Genomic DNA, 26,066 nt, shown 5'->3' with positions numbered 1-26,066 from the left:
TATGAAGACCTTTAGTTTATCCCTAAAATTCCAGTTATGTCACTGGAGCCATACGCGATAGGCGAATCTTTGCGATGGTCGTTATGATACCCCTTACTTAAAGTGCATTTGTTTTAGATAAGAAGTATGTCTAAAGTCAAATCAACATATCTCCTGCTGCGAAATTATTAGAGGGAGGGGTTCGTAATGGAAAGGTGGGAACCGGATGTGCAGAAGATTTATGACGCATTTTCAGGCTTTGGGGAAACTAGAATGGGTGGTTTTTTAAATGTTCTCCAAAAATCAAATAAAAATCATTCTTCATTATTTTTTAGCAAAAAAAAGGTATATATTTTGGTCTCTTTCATAAAATGTTAGGGGTATGTTTTCAGAATTCCTATCAAGAAACACCCGGGGGTATGGTTTGGGCATAGCCAAGCTTATGATCCGGGTGAGCGGGATCATTTAAAAATTCCTCAAAATACTCATAAAAAAAGGGATAATATTAGTCATTACCCAGCAAACGCAAAACGTTTTCGACATCTTTCGCAAAAGGTTTGAAAAGGTTGCCAGAAAACGTTTAAATGCCGGGTTATATAAAGGGCATATAAAGGGTATAAAACGTTTTCATAACATTAAAAAATTTTGTTGATAACCTACTGCAAATATTCTAACATAATATTATCTAAGCGTTGACAAAATATTTGGCAAAAAATGCTTGCAAAAAATATTTTACAATAACATTTTGAAAATATTTTTAAATATTGTTGTAGTGTGTTTCCATACAAAACATTTTCAAACATTTCCATCACCTTTACATAACTCGACATTTAATGTTATTAAAACTTTTTTTATCTAAACGAAAACATGTTTAAAAGTTGTAAAAACATTTTTGTGTTTGCTGAGTAGGTGGGGTTTGTGGTGATACGAACTATATCTAGCAAAATCGTTGGTTGACTATATACAGCTAATACTATTAGTTATTAGGTGAGGTTCTATAAGGAACCTTTTGGTTCTTGAACACTCCTATAAAGAACCCTTGGAGAACCTTCTTTCCTGAAGGTGCTCCTTGCGGAACAAAAAGGTATAAACCAAAAACCTACATTGCACCTTTTGTAGAGTGTGGATTTGTTTAAGGTTATTAATTATTTTAAACTGTTGTGATTTGGTAGTTCACATCATCTTACGAATGGTAGTGAGCTTTGGCAAAAACTACATTGCTCAATTCATAGCGAGCGGGTAGAAGAATTAAAATATCACCGATATACTTTTATAGGTGCTGCGGTTCTTGAGTTACGTTGTAAAGAGGGCTGAAACAACAACACTTTTGTAAAAACGTACATAACTCATTAACAACAATAAATTAAGCAAGTTTGCAAAGTATACGATTTGTAGAATGAACTTTTGCGAAACATCAAGGTGTTAATTTTCAATAATATATTGATTCAGATAATGAAAATCGATTTTTAGATTGCTTCGACCAACAATACCTCGTCTACCCTTAATAAGACATTGTGGCTGGCCGAACGCAACAATATGTGAAGATGTAAACTGGACCAGTTGTGTCAAACAAGATGTACTACCATTAAGGTTCATCATTCTTTAATTTCATAAGACACTTTTCGATTTATTATAAACATTCGTAGGGGAAACTTAGAACTTGTTGACCTTTTTGTAATTAATCTTTAATTTGTCAGTATTCGTTGTACACGATGAGTTATTGTGGCAACAACACCTAATTACACAATAATTCAGTCTCGAAATTAGAGTATTTGACAACCATTAATGGTAAAATATTTTTGGTCAAAGTTCTATAAATGTCTTTTCAACATGTTCAACATGGCATATTTACAAACTCCTTTTACGACGTCGTCTTTGCTCGCGAGTAAGATTCTCTTGGATTTTTACATTTCGTCACATCAAGTTGAATGTAGGGCCTAACTGAGTTCGGCAGTTTTTCGTGTTACAGTTTTAAGCATTGTATTCAAGGTTCAAGCAGCAAACATAATTTCCATGTATTTGTCCCATTCATGCGTGGGGTTTAAACTGAATGAACGTGGCATAGCTTATTTCCGGACGACATGGCAGTTAGTCTTCAAACAAAAGATATCCGGAAAACGAAACATACTTGTGCGTATTGCTGTGAATAATCCCATCGTGATGAGCAATTGCGACCCACACCTGGTCTCCAGCAACGAGATCCAGAGTGGCTCCATTGGTAGTTTGATGAAATTGATCTTTATGACCGACATATACTCCAACTACAACACCATTATTAAAATCATTTTTCGTCAGACGGCAAACTGGGCCATCGGCACCCGAGAACTTCATACAACTGAACATGAAGGCGTATGTGCCAGGAACACGGCATGTGAATTTTCCGGTGTTCTTGTTGAAGTCGTTGCCTCTGTTAGTGACTACTTCATCCCAGTTTGTCAACACGTCGCCGCTTATCTTGTGTATTAACCGCAGTAAATGCAGATTTCTGTTTTGGAGGTACGACTGGAGCCACTGGAACCTCACCCTTCTCCCCTTTCGGTCCAACGCTACCTCGAGGGCCTTCTGGGCCCACGGGGCCCTTTGGGCCGGATTTGCCTGGCCCCCCTATACTTCCTTTCGGTCCCGGACGGCCACTTGCTGCTATAATCTCGCCCGATTGACCTTTTTGACCTTTGACCCCGGGGTCACCCTTTGACCCTGGTAGGCCATGTTGCCCGGGGATCCCGTGAATCCCATTTTGGCAACATGTGTTACATGTGGTAGGTGACTGATTCTCTACAGATTCAGAATTCATTGTAGCACTCGATACAATGCCTCCATTGAAGATGACATAAACGACGCTTGTAATGCATATGAAGGAAAATACCGCCATGATAAGTCTTGCCAGTTACCTGTAAACAGTAAACAAATGTAATAAGAAAACTATATGTTTCATGTTTACATCTTATGAAATGCTGGGCCCAGCATGGAAGACATGTCCTCAATTAATGTCACACACTGGGGGTGTAGATTTTAAATGTCAAACGGAGTCACCCATTCCGGTAACCCCTTAAGCAGCCTCTTTCATGTACTGGAAGCCAATGCAAATCTTTGAGATCTTTTTTATTTTATTGTATTTGAGAAGATTATCTCATATTCCGTTTAATAGGCAATGTCCAATATTTGTCTCAGAAATAGGACGTCAAGTATTTGGTGCAATCTGTTTCAAGTGATTTTTATCTTTTTACAATTGTTTGTTGACCGATAAAGTATTATATTTGGTGGCGATTACTTTTTAGTCAACAATAAGAGAGTTCAAAAAGCGAAACCGATCTATCCGTTTTTCCCGCATATGTGCTTACTATCGAGCGCTTTTAAAACATACAAACATGAAAAGCCCCATCCACAAAAGTGTAAAGGGTTTTGAGCATATTATCGACACACATAGTTATAGACGAACAAATTAACCTGCAAATGTGTGTCTCTACCCCATTAGCTCAGTTGGTAAAGCGCCGGACTTTCAATTTCATTGTTTCAAAAGCGCTCGATAAAGCACATATGCTAACTATCGAGTTTTTACGGTATAGGCCTAGGCAAATATAATTCGTCAATTATAAAGAATATAATACAAAAATATATGCTGTTTTTATCATAGTTTGAAAAATATACATTGGATATTTTAAATTAGGGTGTCAAACAATAACTAAAAGCTCATAGCATTAAGATGTTGGTGGCCTTAACGCAAAAAGTTGAACTGTGATAGAAATGAAAACAGTCTAACGAATAGGCCTACTTGTTTAACGTTTTCGATATTAAATTAAAAAACAAATCTGAACCAGGTCTTAAAAGTAAACGACGAGACCCAATTTAAAACGTTCGGTCACTTACCTGACAGGAAAATTCGTTGCAATAGTTCTTGGCTGGGAAACGTTATATTAGAACAGCGTACCGTACCATGGACTGTAGATACAATATTGAAGTGTCTCCAGTCTTTAGTTCATTCAAAATGATCAATGAGACGTCTATATGATCGGTATCTCTTCCTTCACACGTATTGGCAAGCATCATTTGTTTATGCTTCAAGTACATTTTGTTTATAAGAAGTATATCAGATGTCCTGATTGAAAAGGGTATTTGGGGGATGTTCTCAATAGAAACTTCAAGGTAGATACAGGGTAATTGTGCAGAAGATTTAGGGTGCATTTGCATGGTTTTTGGTACAAATGTTTGGGTTGCAAACTGGTTTAGAGATGAGTTTTGTTTCTCCACAAATCTGTAAAAAGTTCAGATTCTTTATTGGTTTTTTTAAGCACAGTATTGCGACAAAATGCCAGGAAAACATTAGTTGCTCTCTTTTTCGTCAAATTTGGTATGATTTTAAAGGTATGTTTTCGGAATTCCCGCTTCAAATCCCTAACCAATGCAAAATCAACCCCAGGGGTATTATAGGGCGTAGCCAACCGTATGCACCGGGTAAGCGAGATCATATGAATTTCCTCACATTTTTTGTAGATTTGTTTCATCTTCCTCTTCTCTGTCACTCGTGTCTACTTTTTTACCCCTTCCTTCTTTTCTTCCCTCTTCTCTCAAATGTGACAACCCAAAACAAATACAAAACGTTCCATAGAAAACTTTTCAATGTCGGGTTATATAAAGGGTATAAAAGGTTTTGATAATTTTCAGAGAACGTTTTTGAAAACTGAATGCAAAACTTTGTAACATAATGTTATTAAGCGTTTAAATATTTTTGCCGAAATGTTTGTCAAAGGCATTTTGCAGTAGCATTTTGGCAACATTTTAAAAATATCGTTGGAATGTTTTTTTCATATAAAACGTTTTAAATATGTTTTCATACTCTTTATATAACCCTACATTTTAATGTTCTTAAAACGTTTTGACCCAAGCCAAAACGCGTTTATAACACAAAAATGCTAGGAAGCAGCGAATGTACTGGTCATGCTGATTGGCCGAATTAGATCTCGGGATCCCTAGATTTGATTACAAATCATGATCTTAGATTTTGTCACATATACAGCACCCAAACGTGTTAAAATCAGAATTTAGAAAACGACCATTGATGGTTCTTATAGTTTCGGGATTAAAAAGAAAAAGATAGGCTTGTCCTAGCATGACGGCATGCCAGTACTAGGATGCAAAATATAGATAAAAATTTTTATCTTGTTTTTTATGTATTTTTTAAAAATCAAACAAACTATTTAGAACAACCTATGTTTCTTCTGTCCCGACTGTCATTCGCTCTGTCATAATTCCCCAGTCGCATCAATATTTGCAGTAACGATGAAAACGTATTACGGCGCGGCGTGTGGCAAACAGGCCTTTTTATTGGGGCACGGAATAAGAATTCCCAATTTCTTATTGCTCGACCGAAGGGCTTAGAGCAAAATTGTACAATTGATTTACTGGGAGTGTCTTTTCTTTTCCTTGCTCTTTTTCCTCATTTTGTTTCTCTCTAGTTTTCTCTTCATACAGGCCAGTATACTTGTATACGCTTTTAAGCTTTGCCTGGTTCCATTGGGACCCAAGTGTGTGTCCACCCGGACCGACTGATTAAACAAACAAATACGCAATGAAATACCACTGTCGGTATCTCGCAAAAATTATGGGTAAAACCGCCAACTTCAAGTAAGCTCAAGTCAAAATGTCACTTTGACCCACCGTAAGAAGGCACAAAGCCACACACATATCTTAGCACTGCAACAAGATGATTAAGCACTTTTATGTGCTAAGTATTATTCCAAAAACTAATCTGATGCGTATTCACAGAGGGAGTGCTGTCGCCAGGTCCAATGCAACGCTAAGAAGTGAACATTTGAATGTTCACTATACGTAGCCAGGCCCAGTGTAGTGGTAGAAAGTGAACGTTCGTTGGGGATCAAAACTTGGGATTAAAATTAATAACTAATCCTTGTTTTTGTTTTCTTTTTCTGAAATTTCAGCCTGATACATGTTTGATAAAAGGCGAATGTTATACAGAGGGAGAAATCAATACAGATAACGATTGTCAGCAATGTGTATCAAGAGAAAGCCTCAAGTCTTGGTCACTCTCCAAAGGTAGGACTAACGTGGTTGTGTTTCGCTCTCTATATATAATAAAAAAATTCCTTTAAAAAAGGAATGGAGCGCCCAATGTGAGCTTGGTCCTGATGTGGTGAATTCCATGGTGTTTAGATTTGGTATTATTATTTGTTCCAAACCCGGTGACACCTCATTATAGAAATCACACCTGACGATAGGTTGTAAGAGGGGATAGCCTTTTCCTTGATAAAATCAATATAACTTTCCAGGCACGAAGGGGGCCATATAAAGAAAGTTTTGCTAAGTCTGCAATGTAATATCGGCACAACAATCTAATTCAGTGTGTCGGTTGTATACGTATCCTTGTTATTATTAATGTGAAGCTTTATAAGTAGAAGATAGGTAAAGAGAAGACAAGAGAAGGAATGAAACAGACGGGAAAGCAACGACAGGGGAGTGCAGATCAGTGAATGCACTGGAAGGAAGAAGGAATAGGGAAGGGAAAGGGTGGGAAGAGAAGAGATTTTGGAAAGGAAGGTTCGGGAAGAAAGAAAGAAAGAAGAACAATACAGTGAGAAAGGGACAACATGAAAACAGACCACTACTGGCTAAGACAGTATTAAGAATAGAAACAGAAATTAGAGTAAGCAACAATTAGGGTAGATTAACCAAAAACATAATTTATTCACATACCAGATAACCAGCCTCCGGTTGCCAACGCATTGCCCAAACTTCGTACCTTTGTTGGAGGAGAAATACGTCATCAAATCGATGCAAAAGACCCAGATGGTTCAATCGATCATTTCACCTTAACACCCGATCTTTTGGAAATTGGCATTCGGGTATTTTCTGGCGGAATATTCACGTGGAGCCCAGAGAATGATGGCGAGTTTAGTATAGAAATAATCATGTATGACATCTGTGGCGCGACTGCCCCATATCCTTTACAAGTAAGTAACTTTGTTCGTCGGTATTGTTAAAAAGTAATATTAGAATTGACTTATTTCGCATATTGTATACTGATTCCTGGATGGATTTTCTAAAGGAAAAGAAGCCATCTAACACCAGTCATCATAACATTCATGAAATGCTTTTCTTTTTACGACGCAATGCTCAGATTTTGCTCAAAGAGAAACACAAATTTCGCAAAATTTGTCCCAAAATTTGTTCTTTTCACTAACTTCGGAGGGTTAAAAACAGAGGCGATAGCAAGACGTTTGAAATAAATTGTTATCGTCATCTAGCTATGGAAACATGCAAAAAGGTTGACTACCAATCGCAATCTTTCAACTGTTTTATTAAAAGCTACGAAAAATTGTAACACTGCTATTATAATAAAAATACAATGAAAGCGACATGTTAGTTCAGCTTTTGAGCCCAGAGTTATCTTCAATACCAAATGTCAAAATCAAGACCTACTATATTCGCCAAGTGTTGGTAGTACCCATGGTAATACCGCCCTCTGTGGTCAATACAAACAGGTGCCTGCGTATCATATGTCATAATTACAACCAGCCGCTAATAACTGAATCTTTTAGCTCGGATTTAAGACCTCATTCGTTGAAATTGGTCAAACAATAAAGACACGGCGATCCAAAATCCCACGGAAGATTCCAATACAAAAGTTGCATATTGCTTCATTGAATGCCCTATTGATTTGTGCACAAAGCGTTCTCGAACATGAGAACTAGCTCCATGTTTTCCATTGATTAGAACATTAAAATGCAACTTTTGATTTCCTTCCTTTGGTTTCTAATAGTTCTCAACCGGGGTCTTAAATTAGAGCTAAATGGTACATTTTGACATGATATACAGGGGTGAAAATAACTGTTACCTTTATTATTTTGCTGTCTGTAATGTCCTGTTGACCGCATAAGCTCCTCAAAACAAATGAGACATACCTTTATACCTAGCAATATTGTGCATTATACCATGTTTTAAATCACATCATATTTTTTTACCTAGATAACAGTAACTCCGTGCGATTGTGAGAATGATGGTCGCTGCATTGCAAGTCCCAACGATCCAGATCCTACCAAACATATCTGTGAATGTACTGAAGATTTTAGTGGATCCTTTTGTGAGATCAACCTCGATCCTTGTCACTCACGTCCTTGTGTATACGGGGAATGTAACCGGTTATTTGGAGAGGAGTTTGAATGTCAGTGTCGTGAGGGATATTCAGGTAAGTTTGCGAGTCAAATTTCATAATTCAGATTTGTTTTCATCGGATAAAGAGCAACAAAAGCAGATCATCATACTTTGTGTTTTTATTTGTAACTGTTCATGAGGTTTGAATCACTTGTTATTTATCTGCTTAATGGCATATGTTTACGTATTTTTGATTGAGCAATACACTAACTGCCACTTTCCTATGGCGTATTATGATGACATGCCATGGCAAATGAACTATTGAAACAGGAAAATGTGAAATTGGGTTTTAAGTTTTTTGACAGCTCTGTGCTACGACCTTGGTGAGCTGTCACAGTTATGCACATGAGATACTGTCATTGATTCAATTATGGTGTGAATTGCATGACCATGCAAATGAGATTATTGAATGTATAATGGTCACACATCTCATTTACATCGTTTGACATTAGCCCATACCGTAAAAACTAGATAGGTAGCATATGTGCTTACTATCGAGCGCTTTTGAAAACATGAAATTGTACCGAAGTATGGCGCTTTACCAACTGAGCTAATGGGGTTTAGACACACATTTGCAGGTATACTTGCTCGTATATAACTATGTGTATCGATGATTTGCTCAAAACCCTTTACACTTTTGTGTATAGGGCTCTTCATGTTTGCACTAAAAGCGCTCGATAGTAAGGACATATGCTAAGTTATCAAGTTTTAATGGTATGACGTTCCAGCAAAACCGATAGTCATTATCTTAACTTGATTTGTTTCACCATTGGTTCCAGGTCATCTATGCTCGGAGTCCAATGACCCATGTGATAGAACCCCATGTTATCCCGGTGTACTATGCAGAGCCTATAGTCCCTCATCCTTCATGTGTGGTCATTGTCCGGATGGCTTCACTGGCAATGGCATCACCTGTATCAAAAATGGTAAGTGGTGAAAGTATTCTGAACCATGGGTCCATTTCACTAAATCTTTACCCCTTCGTAATTCATTTAACCATTCGTAAAGTTACGCATACCCAATACTAGACATGACCATCCCTATTACTTGCGAAGGGTACCTTTCGTAAGTAAGTATTTAGTGAATGGAACTTACGACTCGTCGTAAGTTATGAACGATTTCGAGACTTACGAAGCTTCGTAAAGTTTAGTGAAATGGACCCCAGCTCAGGCTCTATAAATCAGGGCTCAAATGCGGCACTTGCCCCATTGGCAATTTACATTTGTTTCAAGTGGAATTCAGATTGGAACTATAGGATTAACGTAAATTATTTTTGACCGGATGTGTCATCATTTGCACCAACCCGAAACTTCAAACCAAAAGTGAATTCGACATTTCCACCCTCACTTGCTCATGCCTATATGTGACCATCCATCTCAAACCGCTCGTAAAGTCGGCAAATTATATTTCGAGTTACAGCGCAAAATATGCATAAAGGTTGTATTCATATTTACCTAATGTTTGTCCTACATGTTTCTCATTTTAGTGTCAATCAAACGCCAATCTTTAATCCTATTGTTGAAGAGGATAATAAGCTTATACTAGAGTTAGTAAATAGCTCTAGTCTTTGTTTGCTTTGGCCAAATCCTGTTCAAGTGGTGGGTTAACTAACAATCAACAATGAGAGGACATTCCTGAACATCGTTGACTTGGGGATGATTTGAAGTGACCGCCAATTATACAATTGAATACCTGAGTGGAAGAAGGGCCCAACTCCATCAAAACTTTTTCTGAGATATTAAGAAAAAACTTAATATTTGGAAAAGTTTTATAAACGAATGTTTTCATCTTCAGGGGACCTTTGATACATGAACATACAGTACTACATGCATTTGAAACCATATATGATGTTTCCATGGCAACGGTACAAGTCTTAATAGGAGCTGGAGTTGGGCCCTTCTTCCACTAATATACTGCAAGTGCCAGTTCCGTAAGCAGATAGCTACAGAAATGTGGAAATTATCCATTATTTGCACAAGTAGAATCATGTAATATGTTAGCAAGGAAGTTTATTGTAGTGAAAAGCAGATTTCATGGATGAGCTAAATTTCTCTTTAACCCAATATTTATGGAGGAAGGGCCCAACTCCATGGAGTTGGGCCTTTCTTCCATGAAAACCATGATTAAGTGTACGTGGAAGACTATTTAGAGAGTGGATTTTGGCTCATCTTTCAAACACAAGGAAGAACAGTCTGCTGCAAATAAAATGCTGGGTCTAACTCATTTTTGTAAAAATTGGAGTTGGTTGGGCCCTTCTTCCACTCAGGTATTCAATTTGATATGTAATACCAGCGATGTGGAAAAATAATATAAAATAATGTACCCTTTTACTGAAGGAGCAAAGTTTAACAAGCCATAACTCCGCTTCTGGATAGTGTTTGAAGTCAAATGATATATCATTGTATAGCTTCTGATATATATTTTCTAAACACGGAAGAAAACAAAATTGACCAGGGGCTGACTTTACGAGCGTTTCGACGTGGACGGTCACAAATGAACTCGAATTCTACTTGCGTGTTGAGTTTGAATTCGACAATAGTTGCTCCGGGTCGTATTTGCCCAAGTTCAAAATTGTTCAAAAAGTCCAAAATCCCTAAAGTATTCTCGTCATGGTTCGTGCTATGTCATCGATGCAAAAATAGGATTGCTTGCCAAAAGAACTGCTTCTAATTATGCCAATTACGAGTACATTGATGAAATATAGAATAAGTCGGTACTGAGACATAAACAAAACAATTATTATACACACAAAAAATCGAAAGTAGTATATCTGTCAAGTCTGTAAAACATTTACATAATTGTTGTCATGGACACGGTTACATTTTACTTCCATTCAAGAGGAAGCATACATTCAATCTTACATCCTTAATCTTACGTGACATCAAATTTTCCAGAACACGGTTCCTGAAACATAAATCAAAAATTTAGCGCCAAATTTTCTGTCACCAATATGTTAACAATTCAATCCTCAAGGCCAAATTGTCGCCTATAACATTTTCTTAACATTTGGCGGATGTAGTCTTTCTTGTTTCATGAATTCCCACTTGGCATACGCCTACAATGGGGCCAAATTAAATCATGTGTTTCAATTTTTCCTTACCTTGGAGCCTTAAAGTAGCTTCAATGCTTCATATACCGAAGTAATTCTTAAGCTCCACCAATAAAGGAAAACATCAATCAAATTATTCTCATCGTATATACCTTTAAGGTTCACGCTGTCATGTGAAAGTTCAGCGAATAATTTGACATTTATTTAGTCTAGGCGGTTACAGGCTTTGTTTAAATGAATGTATATCATCGTTTTGAAATACGCCTACAAAATCCCATCAATCAAGAAATCCACTGCCTTACATATAGGCAATGATTGTGAAAATTGGGTTTAAAGGCAATCTTCATCATTTCGTTCTTCTAGATTTGTGAAACTCTCTTCTATAGTCTGCCGATATACATAGAAGAGAGTTTACCAGAACTACCATTCGCTGAACAGTCCCGAAATAACGCCAAATAATGGAAAGTAAGACCTTTGACCTTGGATGTACAGCCGGCATGTGGTGATCTAATGGACACTGTATGCATTAAGAAATTATATTAGAATTGTAAAGGCCAATATAATTTGGATCTACATAAATGTTATAGGTGATTCTCCGTCTGCCTGAATTTGGACAAGGCTTTAGGATATTACCGAATCTATAGTTTTAAAATTAAACCTACCAGAATGTTAGCTCCCACAGTAAATGATAGGGCGCATGTACTGCATGTGCAGACCTTGCAGATTTCTTGGTCCAGCAAAATTGACCACATGTGGGAATGAGATTAAGACAGGTTAACCATTGTCCTAGGAGGGCATTGTTAATATTATGCAATACTCATGTATTGGTGGGGAAGGGCTTTCACGAAAAACTTGAAACCAAAACTTGAGAGCTAGTGAATTAGTTTAATTCTCTCAAGGCGTATAAGAAAATTCGGTGTTACTTTCATGTAAGCATTACGACATTTCTATATCCTTAACCCTTACTCTAAATCCTAACCCTAAAACCAAACCATTTCCATAATTATGCTTACATGGAGGTAAAAGCGAAAATTCGTAAAGCCAGTTCACGGCTTTTAATAAGAAATGTATTTTCTTAAGAATTATCTGTTTATCATTTTTAGTCCCTTGGGTTTCTAATGTCTACTGTGTCTTGTTCGAGATCAAATCATGCAGACCGCAAAACAATTAAGGCACCAAGGATATTATTAACCCTGTATATCCTACACAAATACAGATATATCATAATTTTCTTTTCGCTCGGATTTAAGATCTCATTCGTTGAAATTGTTCAAGAAATAGAAACACGATGATCCAAAAACCCAAAGAAGAGCCAAATTAAAAAGTTGCATAAAAATGCAACTTCCGTTACTTCCTTGGGTTTTAGATCAACGTTTCCTTAATTCTTAACCCATTTCAACAAATGAGGTCTTAAATCAGAGCTATTACGGGTACGGGTACTCGGTGCTTGTTTAAATTTTGGCATATTGGTCTTTGTTTGGGATTTACAGTGGTGAACGTAACTTTAATTGTTTTCGGCCTGTACTCAATACCTGTTCACGGTCATTCGATGGCGAACACTTTTGTGATTATGAGAAGTACTTGGCAACAGCACAAAAAAACGGCGAAATAGTGATATGATCTGATAGAGGCAAATTTGACAAAATGAGCTATCAACTAATATCCACTTCTGCATAAAATAGGTTGATATTGCTGCAACTCTGCTAAGTTATTAGGTTTTATAATGCCAATTTCCTGGTGAATTTATTTTATAGTGTTTTTGTCACCTATTTTCATAATCATTTGAATCTCGGAATCTTTTAATTTTAAAATTGCCCTGGCAAATAATATTATGGCGTCACAAATATTGCTCCTTATTGAATACCGTAAAACCTCGTCTACAAGCATATACAGTACTTTTGATGAAAGTTAAATTAATCCAGGCGCCATCCATCGACAAAATGATAACAACACGGAGTTTGAGCACATACATTACCGATACAAGCATAATATACAAACAAGTACTATTGTAAGACCAATCTATTGTATTGGCATATTTACGTCTGTTGCGTATCAGTTTAGCTTTCATCAAAAACATTCTATATGCTTATAAACGATTTTTTACGGTATTCGTTTACAACATAACTGGGGGCGGCACTAAGATATGGTATATTCTTCATGGAAGTTATCATGGTTATACACCAAATTAGTCTATTGTCAATACTTCATTGATGGGTTATATTATACACCTTTTTTCCGTAAACTGTATATCCCTGTCTTGATACTAGGCTAACTTTATGGAGACTTATATGGATGCCCATGACATTCCGGAATCTCGCATAATATAAGGCTGTGAGTTGCCACATAGCAGTCAAGCATCCCTTTCAATACAAAGGTACATGTCTAGATGGACGTGGGCTTTTTTCTTGAAGTTAAGTCAAAAGCTGCACACGCCTTAAATATGGAAGGAATCTTCAATCAATGAATACAATTTCTCTGCTGAGCTGTGTGTTGATTCAAACGTTTTTCAGTTGTAATTGAAAGTGGTGAATATCGAGTGTTGTACATAACGTTTTTCAATAAGTATAATGGTTGATAAGTAAGATTGCCATTGTTTTGTGCTAGTAGAAATTTCATATAGGCCACACCTTACTTTTCTGCATCAATATCTACACCAAGCACAAAAAGAAACTCGTCAGTTACAGTCATTCTTGCTCTAAAACAACCTGATAATTGTGGATAATTTTGAAATATACATTTTACTAATTGGACTTTGCTTTCTCATTTGACACCGTGTTCGTGAAAGTCGAGAAGAATTGACCAAGATATGCGCCTCCAAACCCTCAAACACCAAAAATCAAAAGTTGCAATTTTAACGATTCAATTGTGTGTGCTTTATTGATTGGCCAGTGGTGCTTGTGTGCAATACAACGACATGAACGATGCGTTCCCATTGAAAATCGTTGTAATTCCAGTTTTTGATTTTGGGGTGTGAGGGTTTGGTGGAGCATATCTTGGTCAATTTTTGTTTGATTTTCACGAACAGCGTGTTAAATGAGAAAACAAAGGCCAATTACCAAAAGGATGACTATAACTGACGAGTTTCTTTTTATGCCTGCTGCATATTGAGCTTTGATCTCTTTCTAATGTTTGCTGTCAAATACATTCAATCTTTGCTCTTGCTTTTAGTACTCATTTCATTTCAAAAGTGCTTACATTTTTATTTTTTTTGTTTATACAACTTCATCTGCCTATCTTTTCATATTATTATTTACGATTTTTGCTCTCTTTCGCATTGTTCTTTCTTTTATTTTCCGTTATCAAGCTGATGTAGGTCCACTCTGTAAGGGACCATGCCCACGAAATATGCAATGTAATCCCCAAGCAGGGTGCGAGTGTAAACCTGGCTATTTTGGAAGTGTGTGTTATCAACGTAAGTTTCTAATTCTGGCAGTGGTGGCATCATGATTTTATTGGGACAAATTCAGAGAGGGGCTAAATTCGGCAAATCATTTTTTTGGCCCGAAATAGTGGAATTTTGGTGATTTACTTTTGTTCAAACCGGGTGAAACCTGGGGGGGACATATCCCGTGTTTTTGGTTTTGATGCATTAGTAATTATTACCCAACATCGGCTCATTTTTGCAGTTGTATTTTCTATTAATACTTTATTTTTGATTATTTTTCTTTTTATTATTTTGCATTGCTAATTTTTGTTGAAAATAATAATTTCTAATAACGTTTATTATTTTCTTCGATTATGATTAATTATGTTAAACATTGCGTTTAACATTGAATAGAATTTGTTCATAATTGTATTTACATTCGATACGGCTCATTTTAGCTCGCTGTAGTCCACCGTGTGGAAACAATGGACGATGTATAGGACCTAACTTCTGTAGTTGCCCGCCAGGATATACTGGACCAAGGTGCGAAATAGGTAAGATTGATAATAAAAACCATTTTCGATGCACGCTTATCATTTCAAGCGGCGTGTCACGTCCGCCCCACCAAATCAGGATATGGTTAGTGTTCGGGTGAGGGTTGTAGTTAGGGCTGGACAATTTAATAATACGCAATTATATCTTAATATTAGACTGAAATTTACATACAAGAAAAGGTAATAGTCATGTTCTTGTCCTTCTCATTATTCAAGGGACTAAAAAATATATTGAAGCTTTAAAATAGCTTCAATAGACGCAGGTCGTATACAATTATATGTTTTTTTATTTAATTGTTTCATTAGTTTACATTGTTGTCATATGTGTATTTCAGGACACAATCAATTCCCATTATTCATTCATGCAAGCTCATCCACCTATAAAACAAACGCACCTTACATTTAGTTTACATAACAATCTAGACATTAAACATTTCATTTGAAGATTTTGAAAACATTATCGCATGTAAGTGGAATAGGTGGGAATTTTCGAAACGAAAGGGCTATGCTGTTTTATTATTTATAGACTGCACGTGTACGTATTTGGAATGAATCTGGGTGGATGTCCAATTCAGCCTTCTTTGGTTTGTCAGATTTTGTTGATTTACCAAAGGTATAAAACGTGACACGGTCATGTAATAATTTTGTACTACCTAACTTTCATGACTTTAGCTTAGGCACACAGCATACTACATGCTTTATCCATGTTAACAATGTTGGTAGAAGTAGTTACATAAGCGATAGTACATAACTTTGTATACTTTGCACAGGGCTCATGGTGATTTTCTTCCATTGTCTTCCTGTTACTTCTTTATGGAAGCCTCTAAGTGCCATCCGACTTGACGACATGTCTGAAGATAATTTATCTCGCCATGTCGTCAAGTCGGATGGCACTTAGACGCTTCCGTAATCTTCTTTTTTTCCTTGTCATACATACATTACTTTTTCCTTCATGCATATTCAAATAATCTCATATACTTCATGCAGCACAGTGTAGGTTTGGATGCCTCAATGGCGGTCAATGTGTTGGAATCAATGTCTGTCGATGTATGCCTGGCTACGTGGGACGCAGATGTCAGACCAGTAAGTTTGAATGACTTTGTAGTGATGCAGATGCTGCAAATGTAAATAAGAATGCAAACTGGCTAGCAACTTGCACTGAGTATGACTATTTGACTAAGATTGCATTTGCACACAGGATAATGGGCGCTACTGTATGGAAACTTGAGATGAGAAGATATTTTCATAGAGGAGAACAGAACACTAGTCTTATAGGGAGTTTCCGGCAATCATAACATTATGCCTTATGTGTAAGAACTAATTATCAAGCACGAATCACATGTGTTTTATTTAAAACAAACTCATATTGACCATAAAAACGAATAAAAACAGTCGGCTCTCAACACGCGATATTCGAAATTCCCGCGCTGAAATTTTCTAAATGCAATGACGTAATGCTTATTTGTGCTCAATTGTCGTCAGCCTTTATTGTATTACTGGGACGTCATTGTACTTGACAATTTCGGCGTACTTGACAATTTCGGAGTATTTTGAATATCGCGTGTTGAGACACGATAATATTCGTTTTTATTGTCACTATGAGTTTGTTTTAAATAAAACCACGTGATTCGTGCTTGATAATTATTTTTCTTACATATAAGACATAATGTTGTGATTGCCGGAGTCATCCTTTAATATTGCGTCAGCTTAGTATTTCGCCATCACAGTCTTGCACACATTTTAAAAGTGCACCCTCACTTCTTCACTTCTACCTTTAATGCACGTTTTTATCTGTTTGATATGGATGTCGCCACCACTCATTTAGGACTGTCTGCACATAAATTTACTCAATAAGCATGATTTAAACTCACAATTCAACGTGTAGATGTTTTCTTTCAGTGCCAATCATTTACCATCATAGTGCATGACCGATACTTTTATTAATCATCAGTGTTACTAACATGTATAATGTTCAGTCTGGTTCAATTCATGTTTCCAGGAATTAAGTCATTACATTTCAAAATGAGTACAGATTATTGAATGTATTAAAATTACATGTGTATCATTAAAGTTTTTCCTCGGCTGGATTAAACTCGTATGTTTTTCATGAGAGTTTAATCAATGCGTCTTGTTAGAATGACATATATTTCAAAAGTATGTTACTGTATTATTGAAATATCTTAATAGTAATGGAATTCAGATTTGTTTAAATATGATGAAATGTTTGACAACATAATACAGAGTAAATGTGCCAGATACAGTTAGGCTAATTGAAAAGTTCCTCAAATACGTTTCGGGTGAATTGCGTTTAGTACTTCTCCCTATGCAGTCAATGGAACAGGGAATTTATACTATATCGCTGAGCGAAAGTGATTGGTTTCTAGCCAATGAGGTCAAATACTAATCGCTCGTCGCTCAGCGATGGAATATAAACCCAGCTTTACGCGGTCCGTGTGTTCAAACGTGCGTTCATACGTGCATATGATATCACTAGTCAACAATCCAACCTGGATTCGTGCTTGATAATTATTTTTCTTACATATAAGACATAATGTTGTGATTGCCGGAGTCATCCTTTAATATTGCGTCAGCTTAGTATTTCGCCATCACAGTCTTGCACACATTTTAAAAGTGCACCCTCACTTCTTCACTTCTACCTTTAATGCACGTTTTTATCTGTTTGATATGGATGTCGCCACCACTCATTTAGGACTGTCTGCACATAAATTTACTCAATAAGCATGATTTAAACTCACAATTCAACGTGTAGATGTTTTCTTTCAGTGCCAATCATTTACCATCATAGTGCATGACCGATACTTTTATTAATCATCAGTGTTACTAACATGTATAATGTTCAGTCTGGTTCAATTCATGTTTCCAGGAATTAAGTCATTACATTTCAAAATGAGTACAGATTATTGAATGTATTAAAATTACATGTGTATCATTAAAGTTTTTCCTCGGCTGGATTAAACTCGTATGTTTTTCATGAGAGTTTAATCAATGCGTCTTGTTAGAATGACATATATTTCAAAAGTATGTTACTGTATTATTGAAATATCTTAATAGTAATGGAATTCAGATTTGTTTAAATATGATGAAATGTTTGACAACATAATACAGAGTAAATGTGCCAGATACAGTTAGGCTAATTGAAATGTTCCTCAAATACGTTTCGGGTGAATTGCGTTTAGTACTTCTCCCTATGCAGTCAATGGAACAGGGAATTTATACTATATCGCTGAGCGAAAGTGATTGGTTTCTAGCCAATGAGGTCAAATACTAATCGCTCGTCGCTCAGCGATGGAATATAAACCCAGCTTTACGCGGTCCGTGTGTTCAAACGTGCGTTCATACGTGCATATGATATCACTAGTCAACAATCCAACCTGGATTGTGCTCTTTCGTCTGGCACCGAGACCAACGCTTGTGCTTGCCACAGGAGGGCTACAAACACGATATTTAGCGGTCTAGGGCTATGCCCTTGTGTTATGCCTAATTTTATTCAGAATGCTTTTAATATTGACTATAAACCAGAAAACGTATCGCTTATAATTGATAATATTTACAATATCTTTGACTTGCTTTACTGGGGAAATAAGCAACTTCGCTCCGGCATAGGAGTGATTTGTTCAAAATCACTCTCCTATGACGGAGAGAGTTCGCTTATTTTCCCAGTATTGACGAGTCTGTACGTACGAAATGAACGCGCGGACAAAGTAGAAAATCTAAACAAATTGTCCGTTTTACAATATAAAGCCACCTACCTTGCTTGCATATCTTTACAAAATATCGAAATTCCAACCTTTTGTATTATTATGAATTGCTATTTATCCACAAAATTAAAAATCAAATAAAGGATCTGATACTAACAGATAATATATGTATGGTATTTCTGCAGTGACTTGCCAATTACATTGTTTAAATGGAGGCTTCTGTCAAACACCTGAAAGCTGTAGATGTCGATCTGGATATACGGGGAACACATGTGCCATAGGTAAGTTATCATATTGGTTTCTGAATTGCTTTCACTATAACACCGGGCTATAATATTTAAAACCCAATACAACGGACGATATATTAATACAGCAGCCGCTATGTGGTGGCGTATTTCTCTTGTCCATCCGGTATCGCAAAAGCTACAGTCGATGAATCGTAATCGATTTGAAGTCGTTATAGCATGCTTGGCAACAAATTGATACAGTTTTATAGTCAGCTTAAGAGCGACGCAATTTCTATAGCATAAACTGGTAGCGTTTGCGTTATCGCTACCAGCGTTTGATTACCAACGACTTGCCTCTAGTTCAATTGCTGCGACTGCTACAATATGATAAGAGCATTTTTTTAGCGCTAATACGTTGACTTCACTGAAATCGCAAACATCAACGCGTAATTGTCTAAATTAGTAGCAATTCAAGCCCGGCATTCAAGACGACGTTCTGTAATGAGTTGGTTAATTATAGGGATATATGTCTATATCAGAAGTTTCTAGTAGCACATATTGTCACACGTAGTTTGATCGGGTTGATCAATTTTGTACCTTTAAACTAATCTGAATCTTATTCATGTGCTATAATAGTAATACTCTTTGGTGTTTATTTCAGTCGGCAATAACAAAAGTTATATTTCATTTTCATATTTATTAGCAATATGTGAACCACATTGCCGCAACGGAGGTGTATGTATCAGACCAGGTCACTGCCTATGTCCACGTGGATTCAGCGGGAAATCATGTGAAAAAGGTAAGAGACGGAATTAGATGTTCGCACCTACACGCGGTATGTGATGAGCGCGTGACGACACATGAATGTGATTTAGGAGTATCGATTGGTTGCATCTGAAATACATTAATGGGCATATTAAGTGCCGCTTTGTAAACCTAGCCGAAGAAAGGACAGAGAGAAAGAACTGTGGCGTACGCAGGATTTCAAAACTGGAGGTGGCGCTACAATTCCAATAATTGCAGCAAAGAAGCGCACACCCTACACATTCCACAATGAACCAACGCAGCCAGTAACATTGCTATGTACTTTTGTTTTGAATGTATAGGGCAGTGCTCAATTCCATGTCAGAACGGTGGTAAATGCGTTCGTCATAATATGTGTCGATGTCCTAAAGGCTATACGGGACGGAGATGTGAATTACGTAAGTTACCATTTTTATATGAACTATTATATCTTTGGAAAAAAATGACTAAGTAAAAGAACTGGGACTGGCCGCTAGTCCCAAGTTTCGCTCTAGTCCGAACTTTCGGAATAGCCAGCGAACTTTCGGAATAGCAAACTAGGATTAGCAAACTAAGTGACTGTGTCCGAGGAATAATGAATATAGATCATGGAACACCTGAAATATACATAAACAAGAACAACAACAGCAGTGATTTCCGCTAGATGTCAATTTGTTTTTCATTAAATTGTGTGGTAGATTTGGGGTGTAATTGTTTTCCAGATTATTGGTGATATTTTACTTTGGGTCACAATTTACAGAACAATTGTTTAGAGATGTGGTGTTTTTCCAAAAATGTTGAAATATTGAAGATTCTTCATTGTTTTTCAGCAAAATTTGCGAATATTTTCCAGAATTTGGATATGTTTGTAAGGAACCTCAGCCGCACATCTCTACAATGCCCAACCATTCCAAACTGAAAACCACACCACTAGACGTATTTTGAACATATGATGACATACATGTATAATATAATGAGCGTGTCCTAATCATGCAATATCCCGTGGACTTTTAGTCTAAACTTCTAAACGTCATCAATAAACGTTGTGGTGCGAATTGTGATACTATTTGTTAATGAATTAAAACTTGATTGCACGTGTATCAATTGAATTTCCAGCCTCCTGTGAGCACAGCTGTCAAAATGGTGGCCGATGTGTCCAACCAAATCGATGTTCGTGTCCGTCAGGCTACAGGGGCCGAAGGTGTCATAAAGGTATTGATGTATTCTGTATTATATTAGTTGTTTTAAATAGTTTTTCAACAGCCCGTTACACCGATATAGTGACTATATATATATATGTTATATGTTGGCCATAAGCAACACAGTTTTTAATACTGTCATAGTTTTGAAATTTGTTTAAATTGCAAAATATTAACCTTTTATCTGAAATACATCTCCACTATAGAAAATATATTGCAAGTGATTTGCTGATAAATGTGTTGTTTCTTTTAAATCTACAGTAAATATGCCTCTGCAATGTGTTGCTGAGGATATAACCAAGTATAGAGTACAACGTCTATCTTAAATACAATGCAAATAGCCAAAGACAATAATTTTAAGAAACTTTTTGTTAACCCGACTCATATAGAGGGCAGCCTATGACTTTTATTTCATCCCATTTAAGCATCTACATCCAACGACATGGTGATTTACATAAAGCAGAGAACATCATAGTTGATCTTGTTTATGAGCAACATCTCTTGAATTACATATGGCTAAATGAATAGAAATTGGATCGGGTGAACTTTGGCATGCCCAATAAATTTGACTGCTACTATAAACGAAGGATCTGAATCATATAGAAAACAAATCTTTAAATGACAGACAGCGTGCTACATACCACTATCGAAATACTATTTGTGATATACCTTTTCTCTAGTCGATAAACAATACTTACCCTTGTATTTTTTTTTAGATGACACCCAGTAGAATACCTATGAAAATAGTATAATTTCTGTTATCTGTTATTCCCATTTTCAAGCGGTATGTGTGTCTGGATGTCGTAATGGTGGCAAGTGTATCAGACCTAATGTATGTACATGCAAACCAGGTTATGGAGGATCTAGCTGTCAGACACGTAAGTTTACTCTTCATCTTCTTTTCTTAGCACCATTGCATTTACCAAAATAACATCAGCAAAAAAATACACAATTCAAAACAAGTGGGTTTTTTTTTCAAGAGTGTCTTGAACAGCAACAAGAAACCTGCGTTTGCCATCAACAATTGAATTTGTGAATGGAAGATGTGAGGGATCAATAAGAGCTGAGCGGACGAATAGACTAAAGAATATAGAAGAACATTTGAGCAATAAAATCAAAATAAATCACTCTTTCAGGATGACTTACTTTTGGCGTATTCCAAAGTCTCCTTCGTTTGGATGACTGCGCACTTTTGGCGTTACCCAAAGTATCCTACATTAAAGTGCTCATCTTTGTGATTACGTTGCTAAATATACTTACAGCTTGTTGTCTTCCAGTTTTTATACTACCAAGTGACATTAGGACAATCATATTTTAATATATGTACAAAAACACTTACTCTGAGTGGGTAGAATTACATGGTGGTGTACCTCAGGGCACTATCATTGGCCCTATTGCCTTTTTAGGCATGATCAATGATGCGCTCACTGAGTTTGATAACAACAGAATGAAGGTTTGGAAGTATGTTGACGACCTTACAATAGGTGAAAATAGAGCCATTGATGATGTCACTGAGGTACAGCAGTGCTTGGAATCTCTCCATGAGTGGTCTGTCAGTAACAAACTTAAGTTGAATCCAAGTAAATGCCAAGCCATGAGTGTGTACTTTGGTAAAAACAATCCCCCGGATGTTGATCTACGCATCTCTGAGCACTCCCTGGCAGTAGTCCAGAAAGTCAAGTTGCTGGGAGTTATCATCCAAAATGATTTGAAATGGCAAGGCCAGGTAGACAATATGCATTCCAAAGCTAATGGAAAAATGTTCATGTTACGCAAACTTAAAGAAGCAGGTCTCAACGCAGGTGAAATCCTCTCTGTCTACAAAGGTTATATGAGACCAGTGTTAGAGTATGCAGCCCCCTTATGGCATGCAGGTCTCGCTCAGAGCCAGGAGGACCGTCTGGAGAGAATTCAGAAACGTGTATGTAAGCTGCTCCTTGGAAAGGAGTATAAATCTTACTCCGACTCCCTTGCAACTCTGGATCTTGAGCCTCTACACTCCCGTAGACTGCAGATTTGCAAGGAGTTTGCCTCCAAAGCACATGCATCTGAAAAATTCTCCAGATGGTTCCCTGCCACTGACTATTCATCCTCAATGACCCTAAGAAAGCCCCCTAAAGTCAAGAGTTACAGGTGGAAAACCAAAAGATTCAAGGAAAGCCCAGTTCCATACATGGCTGAACTCCTGAATCATGCTTAGTGTTCTCCTGTCCATCTAGTGATTTGGTTTGAATCATTTTTTGTGGGAATGGATGGATGGGAAGGGCTGGTGTGATTTGGTAGTCCAAGCCTTTTAGTGCAATTCCCTCTCCTGTCATGTTGTCATATTATCATATCTTTTTATTATGCCGTCACATTGATATTCTATTTGGTTGAGTTTGTGTGCAATGGTAAGTGTGGGTGTGTATCAGTGGATGTTGGTGGGTGTGTGGGGGTGTGTGCAGGGATGTGTTTGAGATATGGTGTTGGTGTGAGTTCGGTTGAGTATGAGCTATAGCTATTTATTAATTCTTTGATTGTACCTTTTAAAATTTTCATTGAGTATGTATTGTGCAATAATTCAAGGTTTTTTTTATGTATTTTATTATTATTTGCATTTCTTTATATAAATTTGATTGTAATTATTGTAATTCACCATGCAATTCAGCCATTTTGGCTGCTATTTGAGTGTTTTAATAAATATACCTGAATATATATTAGATTCATATACTAAGATGTAATGCACTGCTTATTTCTTGGACCTGAAGATTTTCCCAAGCAGGAATAGACTTGTCTGATGTCATCATTACCGATTTACATTTGTTTACTTTCTGTTCTGCCTGAAATATTTTTTTGTTTCTACAGCAATATGCAGGAGATCGTGTATGTATGGAGGTCGCTGTACTGGACCAAATCGATGTACATGCCCACGTGGATTCGCGGGAAGATATTGTGAAATAAGAACACCGTCTAACAGAAGGTTAGTTGGTCGATCTTTGATATTTTGGTCTTGACCTTGCAGATCGGTTCTAAATTTTTACTCGGTCGTAATACCGTAACATTTTATATTTGAGCTGATAACATACGATTATACCAGAAAGTTTAAAGTTTCAACAACACCTGTACTCTTGATGGCCTTCTAATTAACTATTGGTAGATTAATTGTCTGTACCATGTAAATAAGTTGTGTAAAAACGTAAAACCTTATAACATTTTTGTACCTTCTCTTGAACTCCGTGAGGTAAATGGTTGGTTTATTCGTTGGGTCTCTTTTAATAGAATAAACGCTCCAACAAATTGCCATTTAGAATTGAATGGATTTTAAATTGCATATTGTGTTTGAAGACCACACATTTAGAATAGCCAGTTTTTGCCTATTTTATGCTTTTTCTGAAAGTCATTTCCAATGTCATATGCGTAGTTTTGAGATTGAAATAATAATAATAATAATAATAATAATAATAAGCATAACGCTAATAATTATAAATGATGATAATTTATTAGATATAAGTAGTTCGAGGATGTAAAGTATTCCGATTCAAGAACCGATAACTTTGGAGGTATTTTGATCGTAATTCTAAAAAAATATAGACCAAGAATGACTAAGGTTTTTGACATACACTAAAAATGATTTACTCAGTAAGCAAAATTGATTGCTAATCGAATTTATTTCATTTAATATTATTATTACTTCATGTAGGTACTCCCGGGATATAGAAACATATTCATGACATTGACATGCGCACATTCCAGACAGAGATGGATTGCAGAAGTGAGATTGGGAAGATGCGTAAGCATGGAAACTAAGAACAGAAAATGAGGTTGAAACATCAAGCTTTTGAGCTGTGTGACGAGGTTCGTGTCCGAGGATACAACTCCGTGCCATTTTTTACGGACATACAAAAACATGGGAATTATATGTATTCAATGGGGCCTTTTGTCAATGTAAGTCAAAATATTTAAACATGACTATATCTGTTATAGTTCCAGGGAGTATCAGACGAAATTGTGAATATTGGTATGGTTTTGTAATTATTTTTAATGGTTTTGATTATGAAATAATTTTTACATATCTGAAACATTGTATTTATGTTTTATTTGTTACAAAAATGTAGTACCCGCGTACTAAAACTATCAATCTGAACAATTATGTAAACCAGATCGTCAATAACAGTTAGAGAATGAACAGTACAGATTGAACCATTTTTTATCAAAGGCTCACGACTTTTACTCAGGGTATTGTTTCAAAAGAACTGTAAAGTGACCTTTAGATTTCTATTTTACATTGGGAAAGCAGACTAACTTTTCTTAAACAAGTGCGACAACTAGTCATTCGAAGCTAACGTTGATAACTATACATCGTTCAACTGCAACAAGTTTATTCTTTTTCAAGCTAAAATGGTCAAATATGAGGTTAATTTGGTCAAAAACGTAACATTGAGATCTTTATTGAATTGACTATTCCTTGTCGAATTTGGAGGGGTGGGGAAATTTATTCCCCTATTGATATAAATGTAAATAAAGAATGTAAAATAAATAATAATGATATAATTATTTATCTATACTGTTTATAAATACCAATATAGATCATCAATTGACCTCCGTTTGTTCGACATTCTACTTGCTCGACAAATCCTACTGCTCTATAGCCTTAACACTTACAGTCATAAGTAATCGGGTCTTTGTTGTTGATTGGCTCAGAGGTTATCATCTTGTCGAGCAGCAAACGGAATGTCGAACAAGCCGAGGAATGCGAGATGATCACAAAGGAGATTGGGGCATTGATTTCCTGTAAAAACATGTATATTATTGTAACCTAACCAATTTGATGTACATATCATTCGGTCAAATCTACTTATGTGTAAAAAGTTATGTGCCTTGGAAGATTTAGAATGCAGTTTGTGACAATTGTTAGAGCAGATTAGAGAATAAGTAGCAAACTCAATCTAAACTCCTCAACAAGAGTTATCGTGTTGCATATCAGTGAAAAACCAATTTATTCCCCTTTACAAAGATGCCACATATTAAACAATCACTTTTTTCACGG

The 26,066-nt window shown here is 36.5% G+C and overlaps 1 protein-coding gene across 1 annotated transcript in view; it reads left to right on the top strand.

Annotated features, from left to right (window-relative positions):
* Positions 1 to 25,814, top strand: part of LOC140143963 (von Willebrand factor D and EGF domain-containing protein-like) — a 190,723-nt gene extending 164,909 nt beyond the window's left edge. Inside the window, 13 exon segments of the mRNA XM_072165796.1 lie at positions 5,916 to 6,030; positions 6,691 to 6,944; positions 7,960 to 8,179; positions 8,925 to 9,071; positions 15,017 to 15,112; positions 16,100 to 16,195; positions 19,017 to 19,112; positions 19,762 to 19,857; positions 20,165 to 20,260; positions 20,958 to 21,053; positions 21,823 to 21,918; positions 23,885 to 23,999; positions 25,721 to 25,814. Of these exon segments, the coding sequence (XP_072021897.1) occupies positions 5,916 to 6,030; positions 6,691 to 6,944; positions 7,960 to 8,179; positions 8,925 to 9,071; positions 15,017 to 15,112; positions 16,100 to 16,195; positions 19,017 to 19,112; positions 19,762 to 19,857; positions 20,165 to 20,260; positions 20,958 to 21,053; positions 21,823 to 21,918; positions 23,885 to 23,999; positions 25,721 to 25,814 (1,617 nt within the window).
* The last annotated feature ends 252 nt before the right edge of the window (positions 25,815 to 26,066 follow it).

This window comes from Amphiura filiformis, unplaced genomic scaffold (assembly GCF_039555335.1).
Source record: "Amphiura filiformis unplaced genomic scaffold, Afil_fr2py scaffold_34, whole genome shotgun sequence".
Lineage (NCBI taxonomy): Eukaryota > Metazoa > Echinodermata > Ophiuroidea > Amphilepidida > Amphiuridae > Amphiura > Amphiura filiformis.
Note: the sequence above shows the minus strand (reverse complement) of the source record. Positions and strands in the feature narration are given on the sequence as shown.